Raw genomic sequence first — 12760 nt, forward strand, 5'->3', positions numbered from 1 at the left:
TGAATTCCAGTTTATTAGGGTTTCTATTGCTGAGAGAAACAAGACGTTATGCCATTGGAGAAACGAGCAGAAAAACAAAGCACACAGAACACATCCTCGCTACTCTTCAAAATAAGCTTTTGTACTCTATCCAGCAAAGGTCAGTGCTCCCATCTAGCAGAAATATAATGCTGTCATTCATGTTTAATATAACAAGCACTGACGCTCTGGCATCGGGTGTTATGCCATTGGAGAAATGAGCGGAAAAACAAAGCACACAGAACACATCCTCGCTACTCTTCAAAATAAGCTTTTGTACTCTATCCAGCAAAGGTCAGTGCTCCCATCCAGCAGAAATATAATACTGTCATTCATGTTTAATATAACAAGCACCGACGCTCTGGCATCGGGTGTTCAAAGTGTTAATGATAAATAAAGAGACATAAGTTACTGAGGCAAAATCTGTAATAATTATGAGCAGTCCATGATAGTTAGCACCTCTACATTATGTAAATTACATGGGTAGCTTTAAAACACTCGGCGTTTTAAAAAGAACATTAAGAAGATAATAGTTATTGTCTTTTTCATTTTAACACATACCTCAAAAAAAGTTTTGCACCACCTGTATTGTTTGTGTTCTTGAAGGATGTTCACTCTAAAAGTTGTTGCAAGACAAACAGACATCCGAATAACTTGTAACACTACCTGTTAGTGAACATGGAGGTAATACATGCACTCTCAGAACAGTCCAGAAGTGTGTTGTTACTGTCACCTGTGGACACAACATGACAAGAGAACATTTGTGTCCTGTGCAGTATGCAGACGTGCCTCGACAAGTAATTACTGCTTTTCACTGTACGTACACTGTGAAATTACATCAGCAAGGACTGTCTGTTAGGGCAATTGCCATCCTGGTCGGTGTACATCACAGCAATGTTGTCGGGACATACAGCCACTCTTGTGGGACACAAAATGTTGAAGATCGCCCTCGCAGTGGTCATCCGCGGTCAACAATAGGAGTTGACGACTGTTACGTGCGAATCCTGGCTTGCAGGAACCCGGCAGATACCACAACAGAACTGCATAATGCTTTACGGCAGGCAACTGGTAGGGCTGAGTCTATGCAGACAATCAGAAATTGTCTCCATAGGGACCACCTACATTCAAGAGTTTCTTGGAGAGCACATGCACACACATTCCAACACTGTGGTGCCAGGTACAAATGGGCAAAGGATCACTTGGATTGAAATGTGGATGATGATAATGATGATGATGATGATGCTTGTTGTTTAAAGGGGCCTAACATCTAGGTCATCAGCCTGGTACAAAATGAGATGAAATGTCATGACTAGAGCCCGGATTTCCATGCACTATCAAATCTCAAAAAATGCATGCATTCATGCACTATCATATGGCAAAACATGCACAATAAACTGGAAAATATGCACCATCAAAATTCAGTTCCTTTTGAAACACTGTGCAGAAACTACCCAATTTCTCCAAATTGTCTTGATTTAAGTCCATCCGTTTATCTGTCAGTACATTCTTAAGCACAGAAAATTATCTTTTTACATCACAGGAAGTGATAGATGCATACTTCAAAGAAGACATTTGGACAAAATGAGGTCAAATTGTACATCTTTTGCATTTTCAGCACAATACATCTTCTATAAGATTGACGAATTCAAAATCAGGATTTGAACTAATTAATTTGTTCAACTTATCTCTAGCTGCGGCAGCTACTTCTCCATGCGATGATTGCGGACACATTTGAATGTCCTCAATAACTGGTAACGATTGCCTACTGCGATAACAAAGACGTGTGACGAGTGAGAGTTACGGATAGGACATTCCAGGATAACAACGGTAGAGGCTTCAATGAAAAACCAGAGTTTGTAAGCTGCTATTCCAGTAACGCGGTGCCACACAAGTGCGATACAAGTTTTCTTTTGTTCGTCTAACAGACGAAAAATGAGCCGTCAATGATTAATGCACAATTTACGGTTCAATTTATAACAATGTACAACTGCAAAACTGGGACACCTTCTTCCTAAGAATTAGATATCGACGTGGGGACTTCCGAAATACGTCATTATTTACTCAAGCAACAGATAAGAAAGTGTTTGGTTAATTGGATTATAGGACTAGTACCGTATGTAGGCTACTAACTTTGTCACACAGGATGCCAGGAATACATTCTCTCCGTCCCTCAGTAATAGACATACTATAGCCTATAACGTGGAAAAGTTGTCCCACATTCTGCACACTAACATTCAGAAATGGCACTATCACGCATGTTAACACTTTATATGCGTCAAAGTCAGAATAAAAGGCATATTATGCAATATTAAACGTTCAAATATTCGTTATTAAATCCAAAATCTTCCAAATATGCATTATACATGAATTTTCTCCTAAAATGGCCAAAACATGCAAACATATACGGAAAAAGGACGGTTATTTGGAATTGTTAAGTCGAAAAACAAATATTTGCAAAGTTTGAGAAGTGTAGCTAGCTTATTGAAAAACATGCATTTGCATGGAAATCCGGGCTCTAGTAATGACAATTTAAAAGTCCAAAATCCTCCATTGACCAGAATTCAAAACATGACAAAGAATGAATGGATGGATATGAATTTACTGTAAAACAATCAGTGGATCTGACCCGTAATGCCCCACATTCCCAGAAACTAGCGTTAAACGATAGTATTACTGACCAAGGGACTGCTTCTAAAGCACAATCCTGAATCGATGATGCTTGTAGTCTAAAGGGGTCCAAAATCCAGGTCATCGGCCCCTCACAATGGTACTTATCGCTAGGAAAGTAGAACCATGGTATTTGTCATGTTGCGGTACTAATCAAAAGTAGCATAGACTCGCGGTATTCCACACATTATGGTACTATTCACAGGTAATGTAACGAGCACATGTAACACAGGCGTATGGTGTTTCTCACATTACGGCGCCATTTACAGGCAACCCAAACCTATGGTGTTCCTCAGATAGGTGTACCATTCACAGGGACTCGTACTATCCAGTGGTGTTCCTCACATAGTGGGTACTGATCATAGGCAAGGCAGACCCATGGGTCGCCCATATAGTGGTACTAATCACAGGTACTGTAAAACCCAGCCGAAAGCACACACTGTCGCCACTAATCACTAAACTATTGTGTACCTAACATAGTGGTACTACACGCAAGTAAAAGCTACCCATGGTTTTCCCCACGTGGTGGTCCTACTTACAAGAAGTCTCATGGTTCTATTTCGATCATCCCCTTGGTTGCCCCTTTTAGTTGCCTCTTACGACAGGCAGGGGATACTGTGGGTGTATTCTTCGCCTGCGTCCCCCACCCACAGGGGGATGAAATCTGGAAGAATTTGTGCTCTTCACATATGAGTGCCGAATGTGCCTGATGCTGGATAATCATTGGAGGTGAGTTTGGAGAGAGTGAGGTAATGCCAAACAAGTCCTGTACACCATCCAACGTGCTCATCAGGGAGCTGGATCTATCATGTTTTGGGGCAGCATTCTGTATGGATGTCACATGCCACTCATCGTCTTAGAGGGCAAGATGACTCATACACAATACCCAGGCCCATTGATCAACCACACTGACAACATTTCGGTGACAGATTTGTTCTGCAAGATGACAACGCGTACCCACACTGCTCCAATCTTTGAACCTCTTCCTCAGGGAAGCCCACATCCATTGCTTGGACTGGCCTGCGGTGTTTCAAACATGAATGCCATTGAATGTGCCTGGGATATCCTGAAACAGGCAGAGCGACAATGAACGAATCCACTTCTCACCTAGCCAGCGGGCTGCTGTCAAAGAGTGGGACAGCCTCAACTGCCTTGAGGACAGCATGCAACGAGGGGTCCATTCATGTTTCACTGCAGCACAGGGTCGGGTAACATCAAACTGAGAGGCAGAATCAGATTTCCAGGTTCATTAGGCAGATGCATATTGCTCAAGAATAGTGTCACAGGTGAACAATGTAGTGGAAGTGGAAAATGTTTATTGAAGACTTTATTTGTAAAGTGTGGTAATATGTTTTATTTCTAATGACCTAACCTGTACTGTGTAATATTTGTAACATATGGTATGTGTAAATAGTAGTATTCAGTTCTATATTTATTGGAAGTATCCAGAAACTTTTGTTACATAAATTTTTGAACAGGGCGTGTTGCCTTTTGTTAGTTAGGTATTCTAGAATGTATTTTCTGACTGTTCTGGAAATGGAAGGTTCGCGATCGCATATTCGAGAATGTAGGTTAAGTTCGCGACTACAATTGGAGTTGTGATTGGTGAACCTAGGAACCATGCATTCTGATTGGCTACTCCAAGGCCAGGGTTTTACTACATATAGAGAACGAGGCAGCGTTCGTAATAATTCGGTCTGCCTTAGTCTGTCTTGGTCTGCCTGAACTTTTACGTCGTGTGTGACGCTTCGCTACCGGGATGGGCCACCTTCGGGTAAGCACTCTTTAATTCCGTTCCGGCTAAGATTTCCGTAATGTTCGGTTGCTATTTCGTATAGGAGTCTGCCCTAGCATAACCTAGATTTGCCAAATTAATTATTTATGATGCCAAAACTTTTCAGCTGGGCTTGTTTGTTTGTTTTCGAGGCATTCCCTTTTCTTGTTTCACTAAATATGTAGATTGTAGTTTAATATATTTACCTTGGGGTTTGCCTCTAGTAGTTCAGTGTCACTTGATGTACGCTAGAGTTTAGGAGAGTACGTTCACTTCACTGTAAACTGTAATTGCTTTTTACGTTGCTTTTAACCTACTAAATGGCATTGTACAACTGGATTTGTAACTAGATGTATAGTTGGTTTGAACTTTGAAACTTGTAGTGAGGCCATTATCAAAGAACCTCTAAGATATGTGTATCACGGAGCTTATAGTTCGTAAGTTGCAAGTTGGTAGATTTTGTTTCGGAATGTATTTGTAAAATTTCACTTGTAAATAATATTTTTCAAATCAAAGGATCATGGTTGATTCATTTCGGAATCTACAATCTAAGCCATGTCCATGCCCTCGGTAGGTCCTAACTGTTTCCACTTTCCTGGTTTATTGTCCACTAGTTGGTCCTACTGATATTTACGTATGTTTTGGTCGGCAGAGATCCGCGTAATTTCAGCCAATGTTTCTCTGAGTGTGTAGTGGTTTCTGATATCGTGTAGTTGCTCTTACCTTTCCCCCTTTACTGTTTTAGTGCTTTGTTTTGTTTAACCACTATAGTAAAGGTAACAAATAGTATTTGTGTTGCACCTGTCGTTGCTTTTTCTCTACACCAATCATGTTATGCTTGACATTAAGTGTGCATACCGTACATTTCCAGGGTCATCAGCAATCTGTAAACCCGGAACTCCAAGTGATGCAAGAGGTTTCTTGAGGTGTGTGTTATTATAATTTAAGCTTTGGTTTAATGAGAACAAATCAATAATTACAAACTAATGGGGAAAAGTTACTATCTATGAACATTTAATTTTACTATCAAAGTAAAGACCTGGAATTATGTTATCATTAATAGTGAACTGTATGCTACACCACACATTAACTAATGCAATACTAGGTATGTTGCACGCCTTGTGTACTGCCACCTTTGAGCAGTTAGTGCAAGTATGTCTCTCTTTTTCATTCCCTCTCCTTTACTATCATACGTGCTCAATATGTCTATTTCTCTCTCAAAGTACTACTCAATGTGCACGACTCGTGTAGAGTCCACGTTATCAGTCCCGTTCGATCATTCCATTCAGGTCCATTCTTAGATCAAACTGTTAATTTTGATGTGACAAGTCATTTTCCCATGTTTTCTCTGTATATTTTCTGCATTTTTATCTTCCTGTGCTCTCCCTGTTTTTTCACAATATGGGTCCCCTGATTCCAGCATACTTCACTTGGGAGAACAACATTTCAGGCAAGATATTTTATATAATATGGATTAACAAAGTGATCAATTTTGTTGTTGTTATGCAGGGCTTCAACTGGAAGTCAATGCATCATATATTTGACATCTTGTAACTTGTTAAGTTCAGAATGCAGAGCAATTGCATAATGTGTGTAAATTTCAAAATTTCAGAAGTGATCCAAAGAGATAAATACTGTAGTATTACTAAACAATTTACATGGTTAGGCTATACAGTAAATTTTCTAGCATCCCAGTACAATTTACATATATTATACTGCCTCTGGGAGTCTCTTTTAACTGGACCAAACAGAAGGTGACCCAAATTCATAATGCCACTGTTGTAAATATGACATTTGTTTATTGGTAGTGTTCCTAACCTGCTGCAGTGTTCAGCTAAACAATCATGACCTGCTGTTAACATAAAGTTGGCAACTGCTTCCTTTCTCTGCCTGTTACACTCACTTCCAAGGACAGAACACTCCGCAAACTGCCTCCTCTAGCTCTGGTTGTCACCGTCCACAGAGACACCAACTCCACTCGACTGGCAAGTCTTGCCTGTCTTTTATAGCTGGATCCGGCCCATCTGGATGCGTCGAGAAAGGAGACACCTCTCAAAAGCGAATAATCTGGTCACATCATCCAGATTCTTCTCATGATTCGGGAGGCCTCCAATGAGGTAGCAGGGATATGGTGACAGCGATGGTGGAAGCACAGGTCAATGCGTGTCCGTCTATCTCCTGACTGGTTCACTATGCGGAGAGTAGCAAGGCCCCAACGCATTGATATCACGTACAATTCAGTCTCGGCAAGTTACTTCTCCCTGTAACTGACGACAGATTGGCGGAACCCGCCACAATACCAACTGATTTTTACCCCAAGTTTTGAATACTTAGAGTGATACTTTTCAACAATTAATTTTGTTCAACAATATTTTATTTAATGTTAATTTATCATCATCAAAGTGTCGAAGTGACTGCAGATTCCTTTCACTACTGGCCTCTGTTATTTTTAAAGAATTAGGTTGTCAAATTTTATTTACACAAGCCACTGCAGCATGTTTTACTCCCCTTAGCTTGATAACAATACTCTACCATTCTATAAATTCTTCCAGGAAGTTACAACACGTAGAGCAAGGTTTTGATATTATTGTAGGCAGATTATTTCACAAGAAGCTGGATTTAGTTGCTCAGACGGTTGAGGCATTGCCCTTCTGATCCCAACTTAGCAGATTTGATCCTGGCTCAGTCCAGCGGTATATGAAGGTGCTCAAATATGTCATCCTCGTGTCGGTAAATTTACTGGCATGTTAAAGAACGCCTGTGGGACTAAATTCTGGCACCTTGGCATCTCCAAAAACTGTAAAAGTGGTTAGTGGGACATAAAGCCAATAACATTATTATTATTTATTATTATTATTATTATTATTATTATTATTATTATTATTATTATTATTATTTCACAACACCCCTAAAGTTTGAGTGTGCAAGGTGAAAAGATGTTCCAATGTTACGCAAATACACAGTCTTCTAAGTACTCGTAATAAAGGCAGAACCCAACTACTCACCAATAGCAAGGTGTACAGCAAGATGGCAGTTGCCAGCAGTGAGGCTCCAAGCATGAAGCCCATGAACACTACGCACCCCATCTACAGAATGTAACTGAGCACTCAGAACTGCATAATCTAAGTGACGAGGGAAACCTTCCATGAGCATATGGGTTGCATCACGGAGAACTGTCAATGTAGTGAGTAACACCAGCAATGAGAATAAGAATGTACAAATTGGATCTGCTACTTTGGCTCCAGGCTGCAAATAAACAAGAACAAATAATTACAACAACAACAACAATAACAATAATAATAATAATAATAATAATAATAATAAACATTCAGGAATTACAAACAAAATATGGGCAGATCAAACGAGTTCCACATTTTAAATATCTCTGTGAGATTCTAGAACCAACAGGGTTAGAAAAGGAAACACAAAAAGTCTGATTACAAAAACTCAAAAGAGCATACTGGAGAACCCATGACATCTACAACAAGAAATGCATGTCCATACATACAAAAATCAAACAACATAATATGGTGATTCAACCTGAAGTGCTGAATGCAAGTGAAATCTTGGTACTTAATAAAGGAAGATCTTGAGGAAAATTCTGGGCCCAGAGAAAAATAAAAGAAGAAGGGTATAGACCCAAATCACGCGAAACTATGGAAAGACTGTCCAACCTTGCCGCAGACATCAGGAAACGAAGACTGAAATTCTATGGACACATTCACAGACTATCGTCTTCAAGGCTATCCCACAAGATTTTGACATATACTGAAAAACTGAAGAACGTACCATGGATACAAGATGTTAAAAATGATCTGGAAAAGGCCCAGACAGAAACATCAGAAATACCGGATAGAAACATTTACCGTCAGAAGATAAACAGATGGGTAGTAAAGCCAGAGAATGAAGTCCCTTAAAAGATCGGGAACTAAGTGATCAGAGGAAAGAAAACAGGCAAACAGTGAAACAATGAAAGCAATTTGGTATGTTAGAAAGGCAAATGATAAATGTAATGCATGATTCAACAGGGTCCACATGCAAATAATAAAAATACTTTTTCAAATAATCTGAATGTCAACTGACTGCACCAAGATTTGATCCCTTAATTTTGAGTTAAGCAACTCCAGGATACTGGTGCTAATGCTAGACATGAAGAAGTGCGAGGTGACAATTCCTAACTGCTTCGTCCCTATGGAAGGAAGCCCACAGCAAGTTCTATACGAAGGTGGAAGGTGTAGAGAATGCCATCTCAAATAGCAACTGCTTTCTCTGTGGATCAGTGGTAGAGTGTCTGCCTCCAGTCCCAAGATTGTGAGTTCATACCCAGTAGAGGTAGTTGGATTTTTGAACAGCAGTAAAAAAAGTTCATTTGACACTCCATGTCGTACAATGCCAGCATGTAAGTGAATTCTGGTGACACATTAAGTATTTACCATACAAAATTAATTAAAATTTGGCAACAGATTGCCCAGCAGAGATCCAGTTTACTTTACCAGAAACAGAATGTCAAAATAGACTTGCAGGCTGCCTAGATGGCATCAAAACAAAATGTATGCACATGAAAGCTGAGGCCATAGATGATAATTACATTATTATTATTATTATTATTATTATTATTATTCTTTCTTCGTTATGCCCGTTTACAAAGCGCGTTGGAACTTGTTAGCTTGATGATGGTTTTCCTTTCTTCTTCTCCTCCCAAAATCTCTTCATGAACTCGCTATGCTGTTTCTTGCGTTCTTCCGTCCATTGTTTCCCTGTGGTTCTTTTAGCCTTTTCCGTGAACGTGTGCTTTGCAACCAGATTCCCAAAAGCCTTGCGATCCCTGATGACATCTTCTGTGATGTTCATTTCTTTTAAGTCCTGCTTTATTTCCTCAAACCAGCTTATTTTGACCTTCTTTGAATTAATTATACCAAGCAATCTTTTTGCATATCTAGTGTCGTCCATTCTACAGATGTGGCCATATAATTTCAATCGTCTCCTGCGTACGGTATCGATGAACTTGTCGATTGCTTTGTACAAATCTACAGTTTTCCTTTTGATCTATATACCATTTACATGAACGGGGCCATATATTTTCCTCAGAATTTTTCGTTCTTGTTTTTCAATTTCATCAATTTTAGAGTGGCCTCCTAGAGATATGGTTTCTGAGGCATACAAGGCTTCCGGAAGAACAACAGTCTTGTAATGCCGAAGTTTTGCATTTTGTGACATCACTCTTTTATTATAGTGGTTCCATGTTATTTGGTATGCTTTCAGGAGTTTGGTGGCTCTTTCTAAATTAGCTTTCCTGTCCAATCCGGACGGTACAATGATTTCTCCTAGATATTTGAAGGAAGGGACCTGTGTGATTATTCCATAATTTGTCTGTAGTGGGGATCTTTGGATATTCTGGTGTCCATAAGCCATGATATGAGTCTTCTCATACGATATTTGGAGGCCTGTCTTTGATGCTATCTCATGCAACTTCTCTAATTGTTATTATTATTATTATTATTATTATTATTATTATTATTATTATTATTACTGCAATATCTTAGTTGGTGTATATGTTTTTATCCCAAACACGAAGGACACAGCTTCAACATTTTATTTCTCTACACTGCCTGACAAAAAAAAATGTTAAGCACCCAGGAGTGGTTGAAAATGAATGAAACTACATATGCTGAAAGACCATGTACCTTTATTGAACTAACTACAATATGGGATGAAAGAGACAAGGCCGTTGGCTGTTACAGGTGGAAAGTTGGCGCCAAGTCAGTAGGGTGTCGCACGCCCCCCTGGCCGCAATGCATCCCCGTATGTGGTTCGGAATGGTGTCAAATAGCCTTTTGATCATCTCCTGAGGCAAGTTTGTCCACAGTTGTTGCAGTTGTTCCCCCCAAATCCCACAGGTTGGTACTGGGACGGAGTCCCCATCCAATGTCATCCCACATGTGTTCAATGATGGAAAGATCCGGATATCTTGTTGGCCACGGGAGGACCTCCACATGCTCTAGGCAGTCCATAGAAACGTGCTGTGTGTGGACATGCATTATCTTGTTGGAACACTGTCCCAGGGTGCTGTGCCATATTGGGTAGGACATGCAGATGGAGAATGTCTGCGACGTAACGCTGTGCTGTCAAATTGTGCTGAAGCACTTTTAGAGGTGATCTGAATGCATATCCTATAGCTCCCCACACCATGATGCCAGTGATTACGCCTGTGTGTCTTTCCACAATATGGGCAGAATCTGCTCTCTGTGACGCCAAACCCGCACATGATGGTCATCGGAGATTATGGAGAAGTGGGACTCATCACTGAACATGATGTTACGCCAGTCATCCTCTGTCCATACCTCCTGGGCAAGGCTCTACTCCAAATGCAGGCGTTGGTGTTCTGGGTCAATGACAACCGACGCATCTGGCAGATGTGAGTTGTCGAGACAATGTGCGGGAACTCACAGAATGTTGTAGAGTCTCCAGTACATGTTCACGGATGGCAGGTGCAAAAGTTATGGAATCCCACAACGCTTGGTGCACCATACGACGGTCCTCCCTCGAGGTGGTGTTTCTTGGTTTATCCGAACCTGCACAACGTGACTGGGTGCCCTCATATACCCACCGAGTCCAACATCGGGCCATTGTGACACCTGAATGGCCCACATACCTGGCAATTGCACGATATGACCAACCAGCCTCATGCAGTCTCACAATGCAGCCTTGCATTGCATTGTAGCTTTCTTATCATATATCGCTTTAGACAACTGAACGTAAAGGAGCATGTCATATGTCAAGCCCCACTTTATGGGACAGTCCAAAACGGGTTTCCTTAAAGTCATACTACTCAAACCGGGCTGTTGGAATGATATCAGAAAGACGACGTATTTACATGGTGTCAGTCTGTCACAAAACCTGGGGACAGTTGGGGACTAGTGAAGTTATGATTATGGGAAATAATGAAAGTCCTGTTCACTAGTTTTTTTTTTTTCTATGGGCTTTACGTCGCACCGACACAGAAAGGTCTTATGGCGACGATGGGATAGGAAAGGCCTAGGAGTTGGAAGGAAGCGGCCGTGGCCGTAATTAAGGTACAGCCCCAGCATTTGCCTGGTGTGAAAATGGGAAACCACGGAAAACCATTTTCAGGGCTGCCGATAGTGGGATTCGAACCTACTATCTCCCGGATGCAAGCTCACAGCCGCGCGCCTCTACGCGCACGGCTAACTCGCCCGGTCACTAGTTTTTTACCTGGGATGGAAGCATGGGGGAATCAAAGTACAATACGTTCTGAAACAGGCATTACAGAATATTACTCTGTGGATGTTACTGGCTGCAATATTTCTGTATGTCTTTATTTGCTACCAGTGTCTGGCAAAGCAGAGAATTACTTTACTATATTTTACATCCAAACTTTTGCTGGCAACTTAAGTAAATTGTTTCTTAAACAAAAAATCTCCACATCATTACCTACATCAAATATTTTACAGACACATCAATGGAACTAATTTGAGAAGGCACATTAGGCAATTCCATGATGCTGAATTCATCATTTTACAGAATCTCAAAGAATAATTGAGGAAAAACCTGGAAGACACTGATTTCTTCGCAACCGCACCCATAATTGATATTTCAGAAGCCCTTGTGATCGAAAGCTGTGTGGATATAGTTACTAAAAACAACAGGAAAATCCTCGACCCTGTATCTCTGTATCATATTCCACTGCAACAGATTCTTTCTGTGACTGTTGATAAAGAATCCAATAAGACAAAATGCATCACACTTTTTAGAGATGAGGCCAAGCTTCCTGTAACTTGCACCCAGGAGGGTATCCAACAGATACAGGAAATTAAGAAATTGTCACAAGAGTAGTGATGTGGGCCAGGTAAATACACAGTGGGAAGGTAAATATAAATTGGGTATTTACCTGGGTATATATCCAGTGGTCATTTAAATACCCAAAATGAGGGCATTTTCTGTTTTTGAGCTTTATACAACACTTTGGACAAACAAGGACTGAAATACAGGTATCTGATGCCTTAAATTGAAATCAGGAACAATATTAATCCTTCAAAACTAAAAAAAAAAGAAAGAAAAAAAAGGGAAAATGGTCATCCGGGTATTTTTTGGGTATTTATATGTTTTGGCACTGTAACCTTGTCTTTCTTAGTTCTTAAAGTGTGTTTTTTCCTTAAACTAAAGTAAAATATTGGATAAAACCTTTTGGTTGTTTTGTGTTTTAAATTTTTAATAAATACCAAGATATTGAGCCTTTGGTTGTGGCACCATACAAAAACCATTAACTCAGCTCAAGGGAGA

The 12760-nt window shown here is 40.3% G+C and overlaps 1 protein-coding gene across 4 annotated transcripts in view; it reads right to left on the reverse strand.

Annotated features, from left to right (window-relative positions):
• Nucleotides 1-12760, reverse strand: part of LOC136874057 (proton-coupled zinc antiporter SLC30A2) — a 199764-nt gene that overhangs the window by 55301 nt on the left and 131703 nt on the right. For 3 of the 4 annotated variants that reach the window (XR_011018276.1, XM_067147567.2, XM_067147568.2), the window contains exon 5: nucleotides 7465-7705. Coding sequence is in view for 3 of the 4 variants with exons in the window: in XM_067147567.2 (XP_067003668.1) it covers nucleotides 7465-7705 (241 nt within the window). In the remaining variant the exon portion in view is untranslated. Of the gene's footprint in view, nucleotides 1-3804; nucleotides 3905-7464; nucleotides 7706-12760 lie in introns of those variants that run through there. The other variant, XM_067147569.2, reaches the window with a different exon arrangement.

This window comes from Anabrus simplex, chromosome 5, assembly GCF_040414725.1.
Source record: "Anabrus simplex isolate iqAnaSimp1 chromosome 5, ASM4041472v1, whole genome shotgun sequence".
NCBI classification, from domain to species: Eukaryota; Metazoa; Arthropoda; class Insecta; order Orthoptera; family Tettigoniidae; genus Anabrus; species Anabrus simplex.